The sequence below is a fragment of the Coturnix japonica genome, chromosome 4 (assembly GCF_054131305.1).
Source record: "Coturnix japonica strain WE chromosome 4, WE-NBRP24, whole genome shotgun sequence".
Taxonomy (NCBI): domain Eukaryota; kingdom Metazoa; phylum Chordata; class Aves; order Galliformes; family Phasianidae; genus Coturnix; species Coturnix japonica.
The window spans coordinates 90,984,440-91,009,738 of NC_140666.1; the positions used below are offsets into that span (position 1 = coordinate 90,984,440).

Sequence of the window (25,299 nt, forward strand, 5' to 3'; positions counted from 1 at the left end):
TCTTTGGGAGTTTCCCCTTTATTGTAGAGTCATAGACTGGTTTGAAAAGAATCATGATGATCCAGCCTGGCCTTCAATGCCTGCAGGGATGGGGCATCCACAGCCTCCTTGGGCAGCCTGATCCAAAGCGTCACCACCCCCTGGGTGAAAAGCTTCCTCCTAAGATCCAACCTAAACCTCCCCTGCCTCAATTTAAAACCATTCCCACATCTCATGAATGGGTAGAAAATAGGTAGCAATCGGAGCTTGTGGGTGAGCTGTGATCCCGGAGCAAACAGCTGTCTCTGTCCTGCCATTGCAGTCCTCCAGGAAGCATGATGCTGTGTTGTGCCCTTGGTCAACAGCAGCTGTTTCTCAGGAAGTAGAGGTCAGTGCTAGGATTGCTACACACTGTAAGCATTGTAGACCACAGGCAGTAAGGTAACATTTAGCAAGAGGTCTTTATTTTGAAACAGAATGTTAGAACAAACTATGTGGAACACAAATCCCTGTTTGTGTGCAGTGTCCAGGAAGCCCAGTGATGCTGCCCTACATCAGTTAAGTTGCACTGTCCTCAGCTCCTGCTCTGGCAGGGGCAGCTGTTCTGTGTGTGCACTGAAGAACTGGGGCTCGCTCAGCTCTCTGGAAAGCTGCAGGCCAACTCCCTGTATTTGCTAAGCCTTGCCAAAATGTACTGGCCATGCTTGCTTGCAGCACAGTCCCTTATGTGCAGATGGACCATAAGATGGTATGCTTCCAAGCAACAATTGGCAGGGAGAAAGGTGCTGTGCTGAGATCCAGCTGCAGCGGGTTACTGCATTGTACAGGAGTCAGCCAGGACACTGCTGCTAGCCTGGCACTTGCTACAAACACATCCATGAGCTTGGGAGTTGGACAGGGAGGCCACTGTGGAAGTTGACAAATCAGTATTGTAATGGACAGTGCTGCTCTGGGGGACAGCATGCTCTGAAAGTCCTGTTTTATGCTTATTCAGAACACTGTCAAACCTTCTGCAGGATGAGGGTGGCTTGACGTTCCTGTATAGCCCAGCTTCCCCACCACACTACCTTGCAGTTCTTCTGCACTCACTGACACTAATCTGTGGTTTGTGGGCTGCACTCGTCTGTTCTAAAGAATGTAATTTGAGGCACGTTGGTGATGTGTGCTGAAATATCAGGTGTTGTAGGGGACAGCTGAACAGCAAGAGGCCAAGAAACCCTAGCAAAGCAAGCTTCCTGCCAACTGATTTAGTGACAAACAAAACCATAAAACAAGGAGCAACAAACAGTGAGAAGAACCCATTTGACTTCAGCCAGGCTCAGTGCCTTGCCTGTCTGCTTCTGGCTCAGATGCCAAGCCGTTAAATGCATGAGAGCTGGCACCATGGGGTATCTTCACTGCAGGATCTTGTCATCCTCTGTGGGGAGGAAGGAGGGTGTGCAGGAGTCTCTCCTCACCACTGCTGGTCTGAACAGTTGGGCAGGAGAAGGAGCCATCAGAAGGGGTGCCACTGTGGCTTTGGCTCTGCTCTGATGCTGCAATGCAGGGATGAAATATTAATGTCACAGAATCACAGTATTGTAGGGGTTGGAAGGGACCTCTAGAGATCATCGAGTCCAACCCTCCGGCCAAAGCAGGTTCCCTTTACCAGGTCGCACAGGTAGGCGTCCAAGTGGGACTTGAATATCTCCAGAGAAGGAGACTCCACAACCCCCTGGGCAGCCTGTTCCAGTGAAATGTCCTTTGTGGAAGGAGGGCTTATCTTATCCAAGATTTCACTGCATGCTGCCTCATTGTGTTTGCATGGGCCAGATGTTCAGCACCAATCTCCTCAATAGTGCAAGTTATACTCACCTCTCTGCTGCTACAGCTGTAAGTGAATGCTGCCCATGTCATATGCTGGCCTCCCTGTCCCATCATGGTATCAGGGAGCTGCCCTCTTCCCTTCTGCAGGAAGCAGATCAGGAGGACAAGATAAGATGGTCAAAGACAAGAGCCGTACCTGCTTTGGCTGGTGCCGCTCTGGTCGCTGGTCCCTGGGCTGGGGCTGCTGCCTGTGCAGTGGTCTGTACAACATACTTTTCAGGTATTTATAGAGGTTGCTTTTCAGGTGTAAGGGATTATAAGCAACTTCCACTTCTAAGCTGTTCAGGGCACTCTGCTCAGACAGAAAAAAGAATCCGGTGGCAATCAGATGTGAAAAGTGGATGGAGGCCTTATTTTTATTATCATCATTTATTAGTGGCTGTCTTTTTGTTTGCTTGTTTTTTTCTGGGGCATCATTTTTTGCAGGGATGGCTTTGTTCTTTGCAGGAGGGCTGTAGGATATATTGTCTGCTGAAAAGAATTCCTTGAGTGCTCCATCATACACCAGCTGTCACTGGATATTTTCACAGCCTCCTCTGTTCACCTGCTAAGCCCTATAGTGAGAGCCCTGCCCTTCCTGAAATCACCTGAAGCAGAGCCAGAAAACTCAGAACGTGTGGATGCACAACAGGAATTACAGAAGTTTGAATATATCAGAAGAAACAGAGATACCTTATGTGTTGATTTATCTTATGTACAAAGAACATACTGTAGTAAGGGAGATAAATACATCTTCAGTAGCATCTGCTTGTTCTGTGCACGGAGGCTGACTGTTAGCCTGATTCTCTGTTTGTATAGCTGGCATTCCTGTCACAGATTTTTGTGTAGGGTCATCAGTGACTTACCTCTATAGGGCTCTGTACTCTCTCAGGTTGCTCAGCAAGGAGGGCTGGGAAGGCTGACGGCATCAAGAGCTCTCTGACAGCCACTGGTTTGACGAGCAGAGTGGCAGAGTCAGAAGGGACAATGATGTAGTAGGAATGCACCGCAACGTTCCAGCTTGGACAATTGTTCTGTGGTTCATGTTTGGCCAAAAGCATCCACTTCCTTTTCTAAACAGCAAAAGCCAAAACAAACATGTAAAATGTGTAAGCTTTCTTCAGCGCATTCGCTGTGAGGCCACTACTATGCACAGCCCAACTTTCTTAAATGAGTGCCAGACAATTCTTGTCAGTAATGGAAAGTCCTCCACATCCCAAAGCCTTGGCTATTTTCATAGATAAAAATACTTGCCTAACTCCAACTCTGATTTTTCACTTTCTAGCCCCATTTCTGATGAGTTACAGTGCCTCTTTGATGTGTTGTAGCTTCTTTGCCATGGTTATGGTGACTGGAAGGACTTACACACCCAATCCTGGCACGTGAGATGAAGTCATAAATTTTGAAAGATATTTCTGGTACAGGCTTGAAAGACCTTACTGGACATACACCAACAATTCCTTTCTGTGGCAATTCTTCCCCACGAGACTGCAGTTTTTACACTCACCAAAAGGCTGTGACATAGAGCATGGAAGCTGTGCTGGTTTAGCTCCAGTTCGTCCCAGTCTAGCTGCCAGCAGCTTGTGGGCTTGATGATGGAAGGCAGTCCATACAGTACAGATTCACAAACCCCTTCGGACTTCAGAGCTCTATAAACAAACAGCTCATGTTAAGCACAGCCAGAGTGAAACTGCCAAGAAGACTCTGCATGGTGAAGATGAACTCAAGCAGCTATGGTTGTATCAGCTGCAATACAGCTACAAGCAGTATTTATTGCCACAGTGAAGCCCAACTGAAGTAAAGTCCAATTGCAGTGGAAAGTGCTGCCAGGGCTTTGTTGTTGGTCAGCACTGAATTTCGCACTCTCCAGCACGCTGCCAGATTCCATTTCTTTCGTCAAGAGTATGCAGTGGAGCATTTCTGTCTTCATGCATTTTGAATACAAAACAGAATAGTAATTTTGCCTTTTGGGAGCCTGGCAGTTGCATCTCCTCCTATGTGATTTTAGCATATTATGGTTTTTCTACACTTCAACTGCTCCTACACACAACTAGCATCCCACTTTAAGGTCTCTTCCAACCTAAGCTGTCCTGTGATTCTATGAATAGTTCATGCACCATTACTTAGCACTCTTCAAACACTGACAAGCTGAGAATCATTTTAAGAACAACTATACAGCAAGAAGTTCAGAAATCACACATTTTTACTAAAAACAAATCTTCCTGTTATTCTCTGTGCCTACCAGCAGAGCCTGCTGATGGGAAAGAAAACAAATTCCTATCTGAAGTCATGCAGCAGTGTATGGGAAATTGGTAATCACAGCCTGAACCTCTGATTAATCAGCTGAGGCAAGTGTCGGCTCAGCTGTGGGAGCACAGGTGAGAGTAATGGAGCTGTGCTCCTGGAAGGGGTGGAGCTTGACTCCACCTCCTCTAGACCTCATTTAAGGGCTGACCACCACTAAGGCAGCATCTCTTGGAGATTGCTCCCTGGTGGAGATAGCCTCAGCATTTCCCAGTGAAGGCATCCATATCGGTGAGTTTTTCCTCATAAATAACCTTTTGAATATCTGTTACCATCTTTGTATCATTCCACCTTACAAGCACTGTGAAGCTTCTGCTGCTTTTTTGCCTAGTAGTCAAGTAAAGAGATCAAGTTCTAGCAACCAGTTAATTGCTTCAGCCTCAGGGCCACGAAGATGATCAGGGGGCTGGAGCACCTCCCCTATGAAGACAGGCTGAGGGAGTTGGGTTTGTTCAGCCTGGAGAAGAGAAGGTTGCGGGGTGACCTCATTGCAGCTTTTCAATACCTGAAGGGAACTTACACCCAGGAGGGGAGTAAACTCTTGGAAAGGGCTGATAATAGCAGGACTAGGGGAAATGGTTTTAAGTTAAAAGAGGGAAGATTTAGGTTGAATGTTAGGGGGAAGTTCTTCACTAGGAGAGTTCCTAGTGGCCCTGGAACAGGCTGCCCAGGGAGGTTGTGGATGCCCCGTCCTTGGAGGTTGGACAGGGCCCTGGGCAACCTGATCTAGTAAACGTGTATGTTTGGTGGCCCTGCCAGGCAGGGGGGTTGGAACTACATGATCCTTGAGGCCCCTTCCAACCCAGGTCATTCTGTGATTTAGATAGTAGAAGAACAATAATAATGTAAATGGAACAATGGCCACAATCTGTAGGGCTTCACACTGGAAGGAATCAACTGTTGCGTGAATAAAACCTACACTTTTAAACTCATGAAGTGCTGGCATTATGGTAACATCTTTTTAGACTTTTCACACCTGTCAGTGCGTATGGGATGTACTTAATCCATAATGCCAAGAGATACAGCTAGTGGAAATGTTTTAGCCCAGAATTTTGCTGGCATTTTGAGTCCCAGACACTTTATGTTGGTATTACTGATTCCTAGTTGAAACTGCACAGAAAGCATGAATGCTATTATACCAAGCAATAGATGTAACGACACTTACTTTACAACCTGGAGTTTATATAGCATTGCAGCTGGCCAGGCTGTCATCTGGCAGGGTGAATTCAAATCAGCTGTTCTCAGGGTGCCATCAGTTGTCCCAGAAAGCAGAGCTGGGTCAATCAGTCTTTCTTGCAAATCACACTTCAGACACACTGGGAGAAGGGAGATGGGTTTAGATTGCTGGAAATAACAGTGTGTAACACATGACATGCCCAAGGCACTTAGAAGCAATACGTTAGTATTATCTAGCAACTGTGACTATGTAGTGAATAATAAAATCACAGAAAATCCCCATCTGGAAACAACCCACAAGGATTTTTCCTCCAGGCTACAGTCAGGACTACCTAAGAGTTGAACCATGTCCCTCTCTGGAAGAACAACGATAAAGCCTGTGAAATAAGGCAACAAATTTTGCCACCAGAGAAGCTACCACATAATTGGTACATTGGTGAACCAACAAGTGCTTGGCAATCAGGCAGGCAAGCTCCAACCTTGCAGATGAGTGGCCAGCTGAAGATGGGGTAGAAATCACAGTGCATTCAGGGCTTCACTGCTTCCTGCCCATCTCCTGCAAGCTGAGTTTGTGGAGAAATACACCACACTGAAGATACCAACTCTAGTGTAACTGGATATACAGCTGTACATAATTTCTCTGGCCTTCTAAAGACTTCTTCAGTTTGGGAAGGTGAAAAAAACCTGCTGTAACTTGGTTTGTCTCACTAGCTATAGTAATACTGCACAGCAAGTGTGAAATTAAATGTTTTGATGAAGAAAAATTCACCATTGAGAAACAAAGACATAATGATCTGTGCCAGTCCGGAGGCCATTGTGGCAGCTACTACACAAATAAATATCTGCAAAAGCCACAGCACCTGTCTGTGCTTTGCTTACAGACAGAGACAGCTCGCAGACCATTAGCAGAAAACAAGTGTGCTTCTGCTGCCATGGCAATGAGCGGTAACACATTAGAGACAATGGAGCAGCATGGAAGGAGCTGCTGGAAGAGCACATGCAGATTGCCAAGGCAGCACGGTGGTAACAATGTGGCCAACAAATACTTACAGGAAGCATTTATGTCTGCTGTAGCTCTTGGTGCTTTCAGTGCTTGCTTACCTGAGTGTTAGGAGTTGGTTAGGAATTTGGACTTAAAGGGGAAAACACACACGAAAAAAAAACATCAAAACACCAAACACCAACAGATAAAAATATGTGCCAAGCCTCTTTTAAAAACAGCCTTTATTTAAGTGCTCTGGCACAGACCTCTATCAAGCACAAGGAACATAATTTTAGAGTTATAAAGCTGAGACAGAAAGTCTCTGGCACTCAGTAAGGCCCTTTTCACTTTGATACAGTGCTATAAAGTCACATGCTCTTCAAAGCATGTTTTTACTGCAGAATGGAAGCAAAATGTAACATCAACAGTCATGGGACACACCAACCCAGACACACTCTAAGCAGGTGGCAAAGGGCCTGGGTAACCTTTAAGATTATGTCAGGAGCTCTCTGCAGAGACGGAGAGAAAATGAAATACTTAGATTTGGCTTGGGTGCAGTGCCACGGCTGAGGCCTCCAGATGGAAGGAGGAGATGCAGATGTTCCCTCTCTGAGCCACAATCATGAAGCCATGTTTTAAACAGCATCTCCAAGCTGATGACATTATCCTCTATGGTTTGCAGATCAATGTCCATTCCTAGGATTGCAATATCTGCAAGAAAAAATGGCAAAAATGCATGCAAAAATATTTTCAGACATAAAAATGAACAGCCTTCTGCATTTTGCACTACACTAAAGGCCCATTAGCTCTTCAAATGCCTTCATAAAGGAGATGCTTCAGAAGCCACTACTGCACAAATCACAGCACAGCACTGTGACACCTGCCCTCTTAGAAGAGATCTGCTATAAGCTGAAGGTTTGTATAAGAAATCAGAATCTGCAAAACAGAAACACTACTGTAATTAGGAATTTTGTAGAGTGATACACTACTCCTCGTAAAGAAGACGGATGTTACAATGCAGAAACAACTAAATTGCTAAACACCATCAATACTAGGAGCAGCTAGTTACAGAACTGAAGCAAAACTTGACCTGGAACTGACAAAGAGGACATGGTTCAGAACATTACTGTTGAAGTGTTGCTTGGTAACAGCAATCACAAAGCAGAAGATCCTTGCAGATAACAACAGAGTCCAAACTATCCATCACTGTTACATTTCGTTTTGAAGAAGAGCAATGCATAACATTATGAGAATTCTTCAGAAGAAATTAAAAAGAGGAGTTAAAAACTCAGCCACCATTTCGAGGTGCAGAATGTACACGATCTGTCACCTACATTTAGAAATGGGCAAATGCAGATTGGGGGGCAGTGTCAAGGCGGCTACAAACAAAATTAATCCCTCTCAAGAAAGAAAGAAAGAAAGAAACAACAAAAAAACCATAACACTCTCAAATAATAACCCAAGGCTGTGGTAAAGAAGCTGTCATAAATTCTGGTAGATTCAATTAATTTTAAAAAGATATAAGATAAAGTCAGAAAAAGTGGAAAAAAATAGAGGCTGATAGCCAACTTGCAAAACATGTATGATGTGTATGAAATACAGCCTTTGTAAACACAGGAGAAAGTCAGGTAGCATTAATGGCACACAAAACTTAAGATGTGAAATAAGTATTCCGAGACAAGTAGCAGGAAAAGCCCTTTTTTGCAGATGTTTATCAGTTCAGCTGATGATTAAAATATAGTGCTACATTCATGTGCAATGAGAAATCCTTTTCTTATGCATTTGTATTTACAGGTTGCAAACATAACATTGTGCATCCTCTCCTGCATTAAAAAAAAACGAGATGGAAGTTTATTAATCTCCCCGACATAATGAATAATATAAAATCGATTTAGGGGCTAAAATAATGACCGTAGAGCAATTCTTCAACTGTCTGCAAATTGTGACTTGTAGTGCAGCCATCAGAACATGACATCTTACCCAGTGCTTCCCCTTGCAGCCCTGAGGAAGGCACTGGGTTTGTGCGGGCTGTACTTTTGCAGCCCACCTACCATGGGAGGTGCCTCACAGTGTCTTTGGTGCTGAGAGCTTTCCCTTCTCAAGTCCCAGTCTGACTGCCCTGGGCTGCAAGGACTATATATATGTACTTTTTTCCTGTAGCAGCTCTTGTATATAAGTCTAGCTTAAGAATGTTACCATGCCTTGCACCTGTCTTTTCAATGCTTGTGGAAATTTGAGTTCCTCTCTGGAGCAGTGCTGGAGGATACCCCAAGAGGGAGGAAATTCCTCATTTTACTCTGGAGACAGCTCCTGGTTAGCAGTTATTACCTCGGTCAGGCTCTGGATTTGTGTAGGATTTGTGTTCCAGTTTCCTTGCAGAGTGCACTGATGCAGAACATGCACTTGGAGAGCTTGCTGGTTGTGCTACAGCTGTGAGGAACTCCCTAGTTTTCTTAGGCTTAGATGTTTGCAAATGGCATCAGCAGTATGGAAGACAAAGCACCAGAAAATGTATGTCATTCAATTTGACAGATGGTGTGTACACAGGTGACAAGGGGAATTACCTGTGTTTTAAATGACAGTGTTTTGGGGCTGGTAAATACTTTAGTTCTTTACTCAGTAAATATATGTATATATCATTACATTTCTCTAATAGATATGTAGCTACTTACACATCCTAAGTTAGCACAATAGATAGCAATTGTAAAAATAAATTCATTGCATTCACTGGTGTCTGGAGTAAAACTGGGTCGGGATGCTGACACCTATGTGTGATGGCTGCAGAAGTCCCTGAACGCCAGGTGTATGAAGTGCCATTTATCGGTCAGCTGTCTGCAGAAAGTATATAGAAAAAGGTTCCCCAGGGCTTGCAGAAGATGGACTGTGTTCATAAAAAATGTATCAATGAGCTTCAGTGCTTGTTTTTTGTTTTCCCAAAAGACAGATAGAGCCAGCATCTATGTGATATAAATATTAACTGCCACTTGCAAATGGTTTGGCAATATCCAAATGCTTAAAGTGTTCATAATGGGGTAAAGACACAGTGATAATTCCCACGTTATCCATTAGAGCTCAGTTCTCTGCATTCCAGTGGCATTACAGCCACACACTACTCCTGTTGCAAAAGTCTTATGTATTGGTCTCTTTATGGGATTTATTATCTTTGTTCCAGTCTGCATTCTGCCAAGCCCTAATATTCTATCACTGAAGAAACACCGTAGGTTTAGTCTCTGTCCCACAGAAGATCTGCTTTGCTGTTTTGAAAACCCAATCCTTACTTCTTGTCACACAGTCTTTGTGTAGAATTTCTACAATCTATATCTCCATTTATTTTTTCATCCCAGATATTGAACAAAAGGACTACACAACGTCACTGTCAGAAACAACAGTGGGAGTTTGCATGCTCTAAAGCAGTCCTGTAATCAAGAGACAAACAGCATCTCGTTTTGTGGTGTCTCATTTTCTAAGGTCTCCCTGCACGGCTCTGTACAGCATCAGCACACTGCAAAGCTTTGACAGCAATGGTCCTCACCTAAGAAGTCAGCATCTGCAGCCACCTGAAACGATCCCTTCTGACCATACAGACTAGAGCAGTGTTTGCAAAAAATACCTCAGCCTCAGAGCTGTGGGCAACAGTTCCTTCCAGAACCATTTTGTAACTCACAGTTCTGGTGCCCTTGGGGCTCAGACATAGTGAATTAATCCTAAAGCCACGTCAGAGTGACAGATCCTTGATCCTCTTCCTTGTGACAGAGAGGTGGTCGTGCTGATCAGGAAAAACAGACCCACCCTTCTGGCAGCAGTGAAGAGAGCTTTCTCCAAAGCCTCTGTTCCAAGCAGGCAGCCACAATAAGCAGCTCAGTCCCTCTGATGGAGTCACTCCTTTCCAGGCAGAAAGATTTCAGCAGGTAGGAAAAAAGGCTGCTGTATGTCTCAGAACTTGGTTATAAAGCTCAGTACTGGATTGGGTCTGGCCAGCAGGTTAGTGGGAGGCAGAGGTGGCACAGAGCAATCATTGCCTGCAGCAAAATGCGTCTGGTATGTGCTATGAGGAGGGAAAAGCAGCACAAGCTCCTGCTATTCAGGAGTTACTTCATCAGCCTTGAGAAAGAGCTGAAGTAACTGAAGAGATTTGAAAGTTAGATAAAAAGCAATATAGAAAATAAAACAGTGGCACTGTATGCACTGTACTGGCTTCTGCTAGTTAACTGCTGCAGTACAGGACTTCTGGGTACCACCTCACTGATTCATGGAGGTACTGCTCAGCATCATTTGCTGTGTAACAAAAGCCTCAAAACAGCACCTAATAGTAATTTCTCATTTTGAATTTCTCATTACTGTGGCTTAAATTCTTTCTGCTGAAAACTCTCAGATTAGTGTAAGCATTCTATAAAAATACGGCCAGGAAAAGCAGCATCCAAACCTGAGGTGTACTACCTCTTTCACTAATGAAGCATGGGGTGATGTAGGCAGTGGGCAGGACCAAAGGAATCTGTGACCTACCTAAAACAGTCCCAACCCCTACTCTACCAAGGGACCAGAAATTTACCACTGCAACCTGGAAAGGAACAGCTAGAGGCAGTTAAGGCTACAACATTCAACACTGCCTATCAGTCCATGAAAAAGTTACCATTGCCGGTAACTGTCCTTCCTCTAACCCTGCAAGGCATCAGGCCTCAGGTTTATTGAACTTCTTATCAACCTGCTGTGAGTGAATCAAGGCTTGTTGGTCTGGACTTTAAGTGTGAATTAGCAGCAATGGCCTTAAAATGGAGACCTGGACTGAAACAGAAGCTGCCTGGCTATGAGGAACTCATTGATGAATGCTTTTACTGTTTACTCAAGAAGTATAAATGGGAAAAGCTGCCTTAAGCACAGGAAAAAAAAAAAAGAAAAAAGAAAGAAAAAAGCAGCAGCTAAGCAAGAACATTAGCAACAAAAACAGCTAATAAGCAGTACATTACTTGATGTGACTTGGAAATATAACTCCTCCAGGCATACTGGAGTATACTGTCTGGGGGCAAAACCTGAAGTATGAGCATTTCAGTGTGCACTGTTCTCACAAACTCTGCACTTGCTCTCTTTAATTTCTCAATAAAGCCCTACTGCACAGGAAGTCCATTTTTAGTAAAACCAAAAGAAGAGGTGTGTGAAACCTGCGTGCTAAGTCTGTCCAAATGTGATACAGCACCAGAGAAGTGCTGCAGTACAACCTTATTGTTGCTCTCCAGTCTCAGCAGTTCCCACTTAAGCAGTGACACTACATGGCACAAAAGAAAATGGTAGGTACTGGACAAAGGCGAGAAGTAGTGCTGTCCAAAGTCATGACTTTTAGAAGCACTCACCACTGCTGCTAGGCTCCTCTGCTGGTATGCACTGTTCCACATCCTCAGGCTCCAAAAAGTCTCTCTTCAAAACCTCAATGACTTGTATTTTTCTCAGACTCACAAGGTCTACATCTTGTAACTTCCTTTCCAGCTGCTTAACAATTTCTTTACCTGATTGGCTCGTCAAAATTGTGATCTGAAACACAAATCACAGTGCAACAACTGCCTCTGACCCTACTCCTCTGTTGGTAAGCAATGATGTTGGGCTGCCTCCTGTTTGAATAAGGTATGAAGATGAAGGAAGAAGTATATAATCTATTTTTTAAAAAGACATAAACACACAGTTTTTTTTAGCCTTAGCTCTTTTGTAAGTTCCATTTAAGGGCTGTGAGACAATGTATGTGTAGGAGGGCTTCTTCCTAGGCTATTCTGAGGGAAAGCACCACTTTCCATTACAGCACCAAGTCATTTTTTAAGTAGATTAAATCTGGTTGTCTCACTTAAAGGCTGAATAGGAATTACTAAAATATGTATACATGTGTATATCGTCAACGCTAAAACATGTTTAGTGTTGAACATCTTCTCTATCCAAATGCATCTCTGGTGTTCAGCTCTGAAGTACTGAAAGAGAAGAAAGATTATGGTCTCCTTTTAGGATATACTGAAAATGGTTAACAGGGACTGTTCTTGAAGTGGGGGGAAGGTGAACAGTCTAGATGAGACTATTGTGTTCTGCTGAGCTACAGACAAAGCATTTGCTACACTGATACACCTTAATTTAATTAAAACCATAGGTGCATTTAATCTATAAACTATCACATTCCCTTTACCCTTTTCACAACCTGAGACACAGAAGCAAAGACCAGTCAGAGACCAGGAGAAATATGTTCCACAAAAAACCTGTGATTTCACATTACTACACTTCCTCAAAATAATCTCTTAATACCACTATAATTTCCAACCCGACAAACAAACAAACAAAAAAGTCTACTGGGGACTTGAAAAATTCTTTTCATCCTAATACAGACTGCCCACATTTCCTGTCCCCATCACTGCAGCCTCACTGGTGCTCCTTGTTTTGTCCTTCTGAAGTCAGCCCTATTTCTTTCATGAGTCTGTCTCTGTTTACAAGCAACAAATCTAGGAGGGCAACTTTCCTACTTGGCTCTCCTAGCACCTGGACCAAAAACCACTCACTATCAACATATCAATGTGTTTAAACACCTGAAAGGAGGGTGCAAAGAGGGTGGAGTCAGGCTCTTGTCAGTGGTGCTCAGTGCCAGGACAAGAGGAAACAGACACAAACTGGAATACAAGAAGTTTCATCTAAACATCAGTAAGCACTTCTTTACTGTGCAGGTGATGGAGCATTGGCACTGCATTCCCTTTGGGGCTGTAAAGCCTCCCTCTGAACGTGGGTCCTGGGTATCCCTGCTCCAGCACAGGAGCTGGACTAGACAATCTCCAGAGGTGCCTTTCAACCTCAACCATTCTGTGATAGGGTGAAAGAAAAATCACCACTATCTTACCAATGTTATCTTACCTCAACGGAGCTATTTGCTGAGCCTCCTGCTGCCGTGTGTCTGCTGTATTGCTTGAACTGCTGCAATCCATCCTGCACAGCCTGTACCACTCCAATTCCGCCCTGTGGGAAGCAGCCTTCTCTTGATAGTGAGCGGAGCTCTGAAATACAGGCTTGAACTCGTGCAAAGTTCTCCTTCAAGTGCTGCAAAACAAAACTCAATGAAATCAAAAGACTGGAAATGTCAAAGTTATCATATGAACTATTTTTCTATAATATGCAAAAAAGCTTTTGCATTACCAGCAGTAGGATAAGACTGGGGCCAGGAATTTTGTACTTCTTTGTAAAGCCATGAACAGTGATGTGAATCTAAACCAGCTGACTGCAGCAGCACGCATGAATATTCCCCAAGTTTTCAGCTGTCTACCCATTGCCCACTGCGAGCCAAAACGCAGGAACTCTGCATGCCCCTCTCCTGTGACTCTGGATAATACAGAAGCAGAACTTGCAACATAAGCATGATGGATGTGAGCACAGAAACACCTGAGTAGTGTGGTAACCCCTGACAGTGACAATATGTCACAACTGCCATATCCATAGTCACATATCAAACTTTCCCCTCCTGGGACTTGCACGCAAGATGTTTGTGGTCAGACTGCATCAACATGCTCAGAAAGTGGTTCCACACACCCCTGGGTAATAAGTCCCATATAAGAGCTGACACCAATGGGAATAGCCTCAAATATGTCCTTTGTCGTTCTTACTATATCGCTCTATATAGCAGCTGTGTGGGGGGAAAGAACTGCAGAAAGTGATGGGACGTTTCCACAGGACTTCACTTGAGAACACGTGAGTGGGCTGTTGGAATGACCCAGTAAGACATGTTCTAAGCTTTCCTAATTCTGTATTTGCACATGTACCACCATAATGATTCCCATAAGATCATAGAATAATAGAACTGTTTGGGTTAGAAGGGACCTTTAAGATCATTTAGTTCCAAACCCCCTGCTATTGGCAGGGACACTTCCTCTACACCAGGCTGCTCACAGCCCCATCCAGCATAGCCTTCAATGCCTCCAGGGAGGGGGCATCCACAACCTTCCATCAAATGCTGATGGAGGGTCTGTGAACTGTCCTGCTTCAAAAATGAACCACCAGAGCAAGTGTTAGAAAATAAAATATATCCCAGAATTGTCATTTGTGAATGTTTAATACAGCTCACAGAGGAGGAGAGAAGCTGTCTCAGCTCAGGTGTTGCTCCTGACTGTGTCAGAGCACGGCTCAGCTGTTGGGCAGCCAAAGTCCAGGTAACCACCTGTCCCTGAGAACTGGCATCAGTACAGCTGCATTTTTTCTGCATCTGCACAGTACTTCAAATGTGAACTGCAGGAATAGCACCCATCAGATGAGGTGCTCCAAGTCCTTACTCACTTACACATTTAAAATTTCTGTCCCTTCAACGATCACTTCCCCACATGCCAACATCTGTTGTCCTCCATGGTTATTTACTGTATTCCTGGTCTCTCTCTCTTTGGCATTACCTCTTTCTTCCCAGTGGACTTGATAGAGTTTGGTTTCTGGGAGTGAACAGTAGGAACACATACCTTAAATGAGAACCCAGGTAAGACCAAGAAAAGGGCAACCACGTATGACGCTTCCTTATGTACTCTCCCAGTCTCTATTTTCAGCTCTGGAGGTTTCCTGACCTCATAAGATTTGCCTAATAAGCAACCTTCAGCAAAACTCTATCTGGGTTTCTCATTGAGAACAATCAAGCTGCTCTCTAGCTAGATCAGAAAGTTATGTGATAAACAGTACATGTTGTTGGCACAAAAGAGCAAATTTGAGAGCACAGAAAAAGCAATGGAGTCTCAGTATTTATAGATGAGGGTGAAATGGAACAGACATTTAGCAGACAGATGTAAATCTGCTGCTATCAGAAGCTGCAGAGGAACAGATACCATTATTAACAAAATTAAATCCATCAAAGATAGCCATCTTACTGTACCTTACTGTCCTAAATACAAAAAAGACGGGGACCTACTGGAGAGAGTCCAGCAGAAGGCCACAAAGATGATAAAGGGCCTGGAGCATTTACCCTATGAGGAAAGGCTGAGCAAGCTGGGTCTGTTCAGCTTTGAGAAAAAAAGACTCAGAGGTGATCTCATTAACGTCTATAAATATCTTAAGTGTAGGAGTCAAAAGGACATGGCCAACCTCTTTTCATCAGCCTGCGGGGACAGGACAAAGGGAAACAGCCATAAACTGGAGCACAGAAAGTTCTGCACCTGTATGCAAAGGAACTTCTTCCCAGTGAGGGTGAAGGAGCACTGGAACAAGCTGCCCAGGAGGGTTGTAGTTTCTCCTTCTCTGGAGATAATCCAGACCTGAGAGATGGCTCAGTACGCAGAACTAAGCAAAGCTGGGGAGAAGGGTGCAGGATTTCCTCCTGGAGTCATGGAGTCCCACAACTACCAATGGGTGTGTAATACTGTTCAGATCTTTGGGTGAGAACTGCTGGCACTGGAGTGCAAACTTTGCCAGCTTGGAAAAATCTCAGAGAAACAGAATGTTATGGCAAGAGTTGATGGTGTTACCAACCAAGCAAGAAGAAGAGGTGTTTTTAGCTCACCACAATGTAGCATTCAGTCTCAGTGACCACATTCTGAATCAACTTTGAAGACGTCAGAAGAGTGAATACAGAGAAGGGTTCAGGAGATAAGGGATTGTAAAAATGCATCTCACTTATATTTTGCTTTCTTTCATTTACCAGTTAGATGATTACAAGGGAAATTGATTATATTTGAGCAAGAAAGAATATGGTATAAGCAGGTTCTTCAATCTAGCCAAAAGAGGAAATACATGAACAAACCCCTGTAAGCAAAAGCCAGTAAATGCAAATTAGTCACCAGGTGCAAGTTTCACAGTAACAATGATTAACTAATGAGAGAAAATTTCAACAGAAATAGTTCATTCTACATCTTGTAATCTGCATCAATGATGTGAATGTAGGGATAGAGTTCACCTTCAGCAAGTTTGCTGGTGGCACAAAGCTGGGGGAAGTGGCCAGCACACCAGAAGGCCGCGCTGACATTCAGTGAGACCTGGGCAGGCTGAGAGTTGGGTGGAGAGGAACCTGATGGGGTTCAACATGCGCACTGCAGGGCCCTGCACCTGGGGAGGAACAGCCAGAGCAACAGGACAGGGCTGCTGGAGAAGAGCTCCGTGGAAAAGATTCTGAGGGTTTTGTTGGCCAATGTCTGACCATGAGCCAGCAGGATGCCCTGGTGGCCCAGAAGGCCCACGGTTCCCTGGGGTGCAGGCACAGAATGTGGGCAGCAGGGCAGGGAGCTGCTCAGCCCCTCTGCCATGGGGAGACCACATCTGGAGCACGGCATCCAGTGCAGGGCTCCCCATTCAGAACAGACTGGGAGCTGCTGGGAGAGCCCCGTGGAGCTGCTGGGGGCCTGGAGCACCTCCTCATGGGGACAGGCTGAGAGCCCCGGGGCTGTGCAAGGAGAGAAGGCTGAGGGGATCTGAGCAGCACTGGTGGGATCTGCAGGGCAGGGGGATGGGGCTGGGCTCTGTTTGGAGGTGCTCAGTGCCAGGACAGGCAGCGGGCACAGGCTGCAGCCCAGGGAGCTCCATCCGGCTGTGAGGGGGGCAGAGCCCTGGCACAGAGCTACCCGGGCTGACTGGGGAGCTTTCCTGTGCAATTGCTGTAGGGAACTGCTTTGGTGGGGTGGCTGGACTAGGGATGCTCCAGAAGACCCTTCAAGCCCCTACAGTTATGTGACCCTGTAATTCTTGGAGAAGTGCAGCAGTATACAAGGGAACATTACAAAAACTCATTTATGCACAAGGGCAACTTCACAGATCAAAACAATGAGACTCCTTACAAACATCATTCTTTCAGAAAATTAACTTCTCCCATTAAGACTATGAAGCTTTGCTCTTTGAGAATGATTAATGATTTAGATATAAATGAGCAGTAAATCAAAACTTCTCTGAACTGTATTGCAGTCATGTTTGTGAGGCCCCAAGAGACATAATTTCACACATACCACAAAGGGAAGTAAACACTCCTGCTGGTTCTGTACCAGGTAGAGGCTCAGTAAGGGAATGCGGCAGGGACCTGTCAGACTGCATGCCAAACACAGAGAGTTTTCCAGAGCTTCAGAGAGTACAGAGCAAGTGTTGGCCCAGGAAGGTGACGTGACATCCACAATGAGGATCCGCGATGGCTGCTGGCAGCACGCTTTAGTAGCTGGAAATGTTCTCCGTGTTTCTGAGAGTAATTTTCTGGAATTCATGTCTTCTGTACATTGGTAGTGGATATGCATTCACCCATCTGCACCTGAGCAGGAAAAAGCAAAAAAACCAACAAAAGTAAAGAGTGAGACTCTTCCCATCCACCAAAAAGAAACCCGAGATCACAGCAGACAACAGTGAATAAGACTTCTGTAATCTTGTCAAAGCATATGTCCGTAATAGAAGGTAAACCCACACAAAGAAAAAGGAAAATGCATAAAGTCAGAAAACAAAAGGGTTCAACTGAAAAATAAAAAAGCATAGAAAAATATTCTCCTGCAGATGTAATTGTAGCAGTCAAAAATGTTGCTAGCAGAGCCACTCCTGGCACATGGCTGAACTGTGCGACACCATCCCCCTGCATGGCTCAGGTTCATGGCAGGGAATCTCCAGGACAGCAGTGATCTCCAGTAGCTGCTGAGTAAAACCAAACTTACCACCCCTGTTTCTGCAGTGGCCATATAATTGCCCATACACTTTCAATACAAACTAGAATAAATCCCTTTTTCTCATGGTTGTGCAACCCCCCAGAAGGTTCTCCAAATCTTGGAACTGCCCCTCAGTGTATATGACAGGGCTCCGGTCAGAACCCAGGGCTCTCAACTGGAGTGCTGTATTCAGCCACGACACACACCTCTTCCCTAATAGCCAAGGAGAAAAGCTGCCATATCTCTGACTGTCCCCAGCACTTCACGAGAAGGAACTTTTGCAGGCCTTGAAAACAGCAAGAAATGTATTTCCATCTGACTGAAGTATCATGAGAACAAGAGCTGTATTATCTCTGGGATGCTTGCCAGCAACGGCAAAACAGAGAGATCACCAATTCAATTTCAAAACTGAGGCTAACGACTCAGAACTGGTGGAAATGTTTATTGTGTCCAAATGTGCACATCTTGTTGTGACTGGTAACCTGACACAATGTACTGGGAAGTAAAAGCTGTCAGATACCACTTCAATCTCTGCCTCTCCTCCAGCTGTGCAATATGCTGGGGAGTTTACTAATTCACTTCACTAATCCTGGAAAAATATTGGCCTGTCCGTATTTTTTTGTGTAAGATTTGTATCTCTGCAAGCAACCAGTGCCTCCTCTAACAACAAAACAGAGCTCATCCCACGGTCAGAAATGTACAGAAGTTGGCTCTTTGGTTTGGCTTCATTTCAGATGGAAAACCGAGCCTTGATACTGAAAAATGCTGTTTTCCTGACTTGGAATGAACTCTGATTCTTGACAACTTCACAGGACTGTGCTTGTTTTAATCTGCTTTAGTGAAATGGATCCCTCAGCAGCTGTGGTCTTCATTAGGAGAAGGAATTTCATTTCTTCATAACCGTGACGTCTCAATCCCTGCTCAGCAATGCTCACACACTGTACACGCAGTTCTCTGCACAGTATTTAACATACAGTGTAAGCTGCCCATCTCTCACAGCCCGCACTGCTCTGCTGGGCTGTGGCGGGGCTGGGGGATGGAAGAACTCTGAACGACAGTCTGTAGTTGCTATGGCAAAACAATATCATTTAAATAGCAAGTGAATGGACAGGGTGCCATGGCACTGCACTGCAATTCAGTGTGCGTGAGTGACAACTGCTACTTGCAGCATCTGCTATGGCATTAACTTACTGCTCAATAAAACAGAGCTCATTAACTGTCACGGCTAATTGCTTGGGGTAATGTACGCTTTGCTCAAAGCAGGAAGACACATTTATCAGGGGCAGAAAGAAGATCGTGCCATGCTGGGTGGACTGTGATTACTGACGACATTCTGTCATTGCACATTATCCCACGTGCTGTATTTGCTTCACTTGTGCAAAACCATCCAACAAGATTCAAGTCCAAAAGAGTGCGACTGAAAGGGAACAACCAGGGTTACAGAACATCAAGGGGATAAATCTCAGTCTTCTTTCTAAGGTATAAGCAAGTAAAACTTGGATCTGACTAAGTGGGAAGGAAAACCTCACAAAAATGTGAATGAGTTTAAGCGAATAATCTGCCATGCCTGGACAGGAAGAAATTCAGTTATTCCAGTTCTACTTGATCCTAATGGTCTTTTCCAACCTTAATGATTCTATGATTCTATTTAAAAAGGTCAGAACGAACAGAAGAACAAAAACTAAATGTAAAAAAAGTTAGAAAACAAGCTGCTGAAATGATTCAAGCTCCTGTGTATCAAAAGACATGGCGTGCTTTTTTCTATATATCAGAGCTAACAGCCAGTCAACATAAAGAGGCTTTAGACTAGTGCTTTACTGGCACAAAATCACCAACTCTTATTAAGAACAGTCTCTACTGTAAAAAGTCTACACCCGTGCACTTTTTTACCTTACAAGGAAAGGAATTACTGTGTGACAGCACAGAAAACGACACTGTCTAACTCTGTATCACTAAAAATGATGCAGCAAACGACTGCAGACAGCGACCACCCCAGGGACAGACAGGCACCAGCTGCCCCACCAGAACCATCGGCCACCTTCCAAACCAGCAGCAGCGCCCTGAGCACTGTGCTCTGTGCTGGGACTCTCACCATTGAAATGTTTCAGATACTGCAATAGCTTTTTAATGACATTATATCATAGAATCATAGAATGGCCTGGGCTGCAAAGGCCCACAGTGCTCATCCAGCTCCAACCCCTGCTGTGTGCAGGGTCACCAACCAGCAGCCCAGGCTGCCCAGAGCCCCATCCAGCCTGGCCTTGAATGCCTGCAGGGATGGGGCATCCACAGCCTCCTTGGGCAACCTGTGAACAGTGCGTCACCACCCTCCTAAATCCAACCTGAACCTCCCCTGCCTCAGTTTAAAGCCATTCCCCCTTGTCCCGTCCAAACGCCTCATTCCCGGAGGTGCCTCTGCTGGGCGCCGGGCTGTTGGGGCCGAATGGGGCAGTGGGTGCTGCGGGGCCGCCGTGCGCACAGGGCCGTGCGGTAGCGGCAGCGCTGGGCCCTGCACTGATGGCGCGGCCTGTGGCAGCAATGCGCGGTGTGAGCAGCGCCAGCACGCCGACATGGGGCAGCGGGACCCCGCGGGGCAACGCGGAGATACCTGCACCGTCCTGCGGGCACCGCGGGCGGCTTCAGCGCTCAGTGCTGCCGGAGCAGCGCCGGGCTGGGCCGGGGCGCACGCTGCGCTAACAGCGCCCGCTACGCACACAGCGCCTGGTACTCACATTGCGCTCACTGCGCACACAGCGCCCGGTACTCACATTGCGCTCACTACGCACACAGCGCCCGGTACTCACATTGCGTTCACTGCGCTAACAGCGCCCGCTACGCACACAGCGCCCGGCACTCACATTGCGCTCACTGCGCACACAGCGCCCGGTACTCACATTGCGCTCACTGCGCACACAGCGCCCGGTACTCACATTGCGTTCACTGCGCACACAGCGCCCGGTACTCACATTCCGTTCACTACGCACACTGCGCCCGCTACGCACACAGCGCCCAGTACTCACATTGCGTTCACTGCGCACACAGCGCCCGCTACGCACACACAGCACGCAGAGCACGCAGAGCCCGCTGGCCGAGGGGATCCGTGTCAGAAGCAGGCGAGGCTGTGAGCAAACAACAAAGAGGCACAAAGTGATTGAACAAGTACAAAGAATTTTCTCATGCAGGGCATGAATTGATCTCTAGAATTCGTAGGGAAGCAGAGAGGCCAAAACCAATAATCTGTCCCAAATCCAACGAGATTAACTCAAGAAATCAGACACCTTCACTGGAAAGATGCAGAAAAAAACCTCCCGTATGTTCCTAATCTGCAGGTTACTGGGAGGAGAGTTTCACTGTGGAGCTGCCATCTGTACGTGCTCCTCTCGGCATCTCCACCGCTGCCGGGCAGTGCGTGGCACAGCGGGGTCCTGCTCTGACCCAGCTCTGTGTGCTCAGTGGATCAATTCTACCATATGATTTTGAGGACACCTGACTGACACCATCTGTTGCATCTGGGGAATTGTAAAGAAAACACAACTTCTCTGGATGGCCGAGGTTTTTGTTCTGTGCACGTTGAGAATAAAAGCACAGCACAAGCAGAAATAAAACCAACCACAAACCCCCTGGCTGCAGAGAATGTATTTAAAGGCTTATAAGAACTGGAAGGTGAATGGATTCCACTGAATGAGAAAATGGCAATAAGGGAAGGATGTGTCAGATCCATACGTATTACAGAAACGAACCCTGTCAGGAGAACGGGCATAAGCATATAAGAAGATATATATGCAAAGAGAAGAACCCCTTCTCCCCCCCCCCCCCCCCTTTTTTTTTTTTTTTTTTTTTTTTTTTCCCAGCAAACACAATTAGTCACATTTAGTTTTGGAGAAAAGCTTTTCCTAATTAATCAGCAGAGAATATTTGCGGTGTATCAGATCTCCAGGAGATGGAAAGACATTGCTCACCTCTTCTCAGATCCTGACTGTCCAGTGGCTTTTCCAATGGTTTCTGTCTTTCCGCTTGTTCTGTCACAGCAGACCCTTCTAAAGAGTCCGTCCCCTTCTTTTCCACAGGTGCCCTTCACATATTGACAGGCTGCTCTCAGCTCACCTCACAGCCTTCCTTTCTCCAGGGTGAAGAGCCCCAGCTCCCTCAGCCTGTCCTGATAGGAGAGATGTTCCATCCCTTGGTTTGTATTTGTGGTCCTCCTCTGGATGTGCTCCAACATCTCCGTGTCTCTCCTGCACTGAGGACTCCACATCTGGACACCGTACTCCATGTGAGGCCCCACCTGCACGGAGCAGGGGGTGGATCACCTTCCCAGCACTGCCGGCAGTGCTTTCTTTTGATGCAACACAAGATATCATTGAGTTTCTGGGCTGTGAGGGCTCATTGCCGGTCTCATGTCCAGCTTGCTATCCGCCAGTATCCCCAAGTCTTTTTGGGCAGGACTAAGCTCAGTCTTTTTATCCCCCAGCTTTAATTGGTAATGGGGGTTGCCTCGACCCAGGTGCAAGACCTCGCACTTGGATTTGCTGAACCTCACGAGGTTCACCTGTTCCCCCTGCTCAGCCTGTCCAGATCCCCCTGGATGGCATCCCGTCCCTCTGGTGTGTCAGCCACACTCTGCAGCTTGGCATCATCATCAGACTTGCCGAGGGTGCACTCAACCCCACTGCTGATGTCTCTGATGAAAATATTAAAGAGTATTGGCCCCAGCACCGACCCCCAAGAGACACCACTTGTCATTGATCTCCCTCCAAATGTGGAGCCATTTGTGCCCACGCTCTGGACTTGATTCTACAGCCAGTTTTTCATCCATTGAGGAGTCAGTTCATCAAATCTGTATCTTTTCAATTTGGAGAGAAGGATGTTGTGGGGTACGGTGTCATAGGCCTTCCTGAAGTCCAGACAGACGACATCAGTGGTTCTTCCCTTGTCCACTGATGCAGAGATGCCATCATGAAAGGTTTGTCAAGCAGGATTTGCCCTTGGTGAAGCCATGCTGGTTCTCCCGTATCACATCTGTACCTTCCATGTGCCATAGCATAGCTTCCATGAGGATCTGTGCCAAGATCCTTCCCAGCAGAGAGGTGAGACAAACAGGCTGGTAGTTTCCTGGGTCATCCTTTACATGTATTAAAAATGTCTGTGAGGTCTTGTTTCTGCTCACCAGGGACTTCACCCGATTGCCACAACTCTTCAAACGTCATTGATAGTGGCTTGGTGAGTACGTCAGCTAAATCCCTATGAGGACCCACAGACTTCTGGATGTTTGGGTTCCTCAGGAGGTTCTGCAGCTGATCCCTGCTCACGGTGTGTGTTTGGAGAGGGCGGGGGGTACATCCCCAACCCCTTCCTGACAAACCAGACATTGCAGGACTATGTGACGAGCAGTTAGCAGAGAAGAAAGAGATGAAGAAGTTGCCGAGTCCCTCAGACTTTGTGTCTGTTGTGAGCAGCTCCAGGATTCATGGGTGGAAAATGTACTGCTGCTGAGAGACCAACAGAATGAATCAAGGCCAGCAGCAGTCAGTCAGCGCAAAGAGCTCCTGGCCTCGGGTCTCACTTGCTCCGACTCACTGGAAAATATCCCCCCCAGACTTGCAGGTTTTCCTCCTTGCAGGAGTTCTAGTAACAAGGACTTGCAACAGACTGCCAGCCTGGGCTTCACCAGAGCTGGAGCTGACAGGGAGCCCTCTGGGTTTTCAAAAAGAAACAAGAAGGCTGAGAATCAACTGCTTTGTTTGACGTTTTTACTGGCTGTCCCACTTGGTTCTGTTGGTCTGTGGGCACGTTGGGTTGGTCTGTGTGGAGCTGAGCAGCTCGGTGCTTATGGCTTTGATCCCGTGGACGTTTACAAGGCTTGGGTGAACCGGGTGGAATCTCAGAGTGGTGAGGCCAGGTACAGAAGCCGTTCATTGCTCGGCTGTTTTGCGTTGCTCTGTTAATTCTTCCATGCCATCTTTGGCTTCACTGCTCACATCCGTCCAAGTGATGGCAGCTTTTTCATGCAAACATGTAATTTGATTATTTATTCACAGATATTCATAAGCGCTTAGCACAGCTTTGCTGGGAATGGAAAAGGTTTCCTTGGTTTTCTGTGTCTTTTTTTAATTCACGTATTTTTTCTCCTCTCCCCCCTCCCAATTGCTTCTTTCCTCCGCCCTCACGACAAATAGAGCGGAGCTCCAGCTCTGCGCTGCGGGCGCCCGTCGATCCGCTCGGAAAAGTATTTTCCGCCGTCTGTGCTGCCACCTCGTGGCCGCTCGGTGGAATTGCGGCCGTGTGTTTGTGCGCTGCCGCAGGTTGCGCGGGCACGCAGAAACGGTGCGCGGACGTTTTATTTGCACTACAAATCCGCCGATCTTTCTTGTGCTTAGTCCTCCAGACAACAGTGCACGAGAGCCAGGACCCCTATAGACAGCATCCATTTCTACGGTGCCGCGAGGTGCGGGCGAACAGACATTTGGACCGCCGGCTCAGCGCTCCTTTTCTCTCTTCCAGCCCACGGTGCCACAGCCCGCAATTCTTTATTTCCTCGGGCTGTTTTGCGCCCCGTGCACGGGCAGCTTTGGCTCCCTGCGAATCCTGCGCCCGTCGCACGCGAAATGAGGAGTCGAAAATACAGCTGTAGGTGCGCACCCGAAAACCTGTGTGCGGCACGATGCCGCACGGCGCCGCGGGGGGGTGCGGGACCGGGACCCAGACACGCGTGGTGCGGGGCCGAGACCCAGACACGCGTGGTGCGGGGCCGAGACCCAGACACGCGCAGTGCGGCGCTCACTATGGCGCCCCTGGGGATGCTGCGGTGCCGGTGCCGCTTCACGCCAGAACCGCGACCTTGAAGCTCCGAGCTGCTCCAATTCCTCCGCCGCTGAAGGAGCCTTTGGGCGGCTGCGGGGCCGGGCTGGGAGGCGACGTTTGCTGATCCACGGCGGCAGTGACCAAACTGGATGGCACGAGGCGCTCAGGGGCCGCCGTGAGCCGAACCGGACCGTTCCCGTGGTGGGCTCGGGCATAAAAAGGCGGACAGAGCCAGCTGTCAGTTGTCGGGCGCATGTGCGCTATTACCTGGAGGACTGAACGCAATAGAGAGCGGCGGATTAGCTGCGTAGAGCGGTTAAAACGCCACTTCCGCATTTCTACGCGCACGCGTGTTGCGGCCGGCAGACCTAAGGAACGGACAGCGGCAGTTCCACGCTGTGACCACAAGGTGGCAGCAGAGACCGCGGAAAGAACAGACGGGACGGGGAGGAATCGCGGCGCTGCCCCGAGCGGTGAGTTCTGTTGTGATGGGGGGGGGCTCCAAACCCAGGAAAGCTGCGCTCAGTGCTTATGAATGTCTGTGAGAAAACACAGTTCTGTTTTGCTTTTTGCCAGCATCTGTTGCATTGTTTTTAAATGTTCACACAGCAAAGTGTAACTGCC

The 25,299-nt window shown here is 46.7% G+C and overlaps 1 protein-coding gene across 17 annotated transcripts; it reads right to left on the reverse strand.

Moving 5' to 3' along the window:
* Positions 1–421: 421 nt before the first annotated feature.
* Positions 422–24,891, reverse strand: M1AP (meiosis 1 associated protein). Of its 17 annotated transcripts, none has more exons than XM_085547703.1 (12): positions 21,834–24,891; positions 20,895–20,993; positions 17,200–17,492; positions 13,157–13,339; positions 11,632–11,809; positions 6,824–6,997; positions 6,355–6,405; positions 5,294–5,444; positions 3,332–3,473; positions 2,691–2,897; positions 1,982–2,137; positions 422–1,514 (listed from the first exon to the last, which is right to left on the reverse strand). In XM_085547703.1, exons 3-12 carry the CDS (start codon positions 17,476–17,478, stop codon positions 1,374–1,376), a joined length of 1,662 nt encoding a protein of 553 aa, XP_085403829.1. In that variant the 5' UTR covers positions 17,479–17,492; positions 20,895–20,993; positions 21,834–24,891; the 3' UTR covers positions 422–1,373. The 17 variants fall into 17 exon arrangements, 14 of the variants coding, with proteins under 14 accessions (XP_085403829.1, XP_085403830.1, XP_085403833.1 ...); XM_085547704.1 differs by having other exon boundaries at positions 20,805–20,993; XR_014946106.1 differs by lacking the exon at positions 3,332–3,473.
* Between the last annotated feature and the right edge of the window lie 408 nt (positions 24,892–25,299).

Excerpts from the sequence above, each read along its gene's own strand:
- M1AP (XM_085547707.1), bottom strand. The coding sequence starts at position 17,478 with ATGCATATCCACTACCAATGTACAGAAGACATGAATTCCAGAAAATTA. Across the intron at positions 13,340-17,199 it reads AGTGTTTACTTCCCTTTGTG|CACTTGAAGGAGAACTTTGC; the intron begins GTATGTGTGAAA and ends TTTGTTTTGCAG. Across the intron at positions 6,406-6,823 it reads TGCACCCAAGCCAAATCTAA|GTAAGCAAGCACTGAAAGCA; the intron begins GTATTTCATTTT and ends CCTAACACTCAG.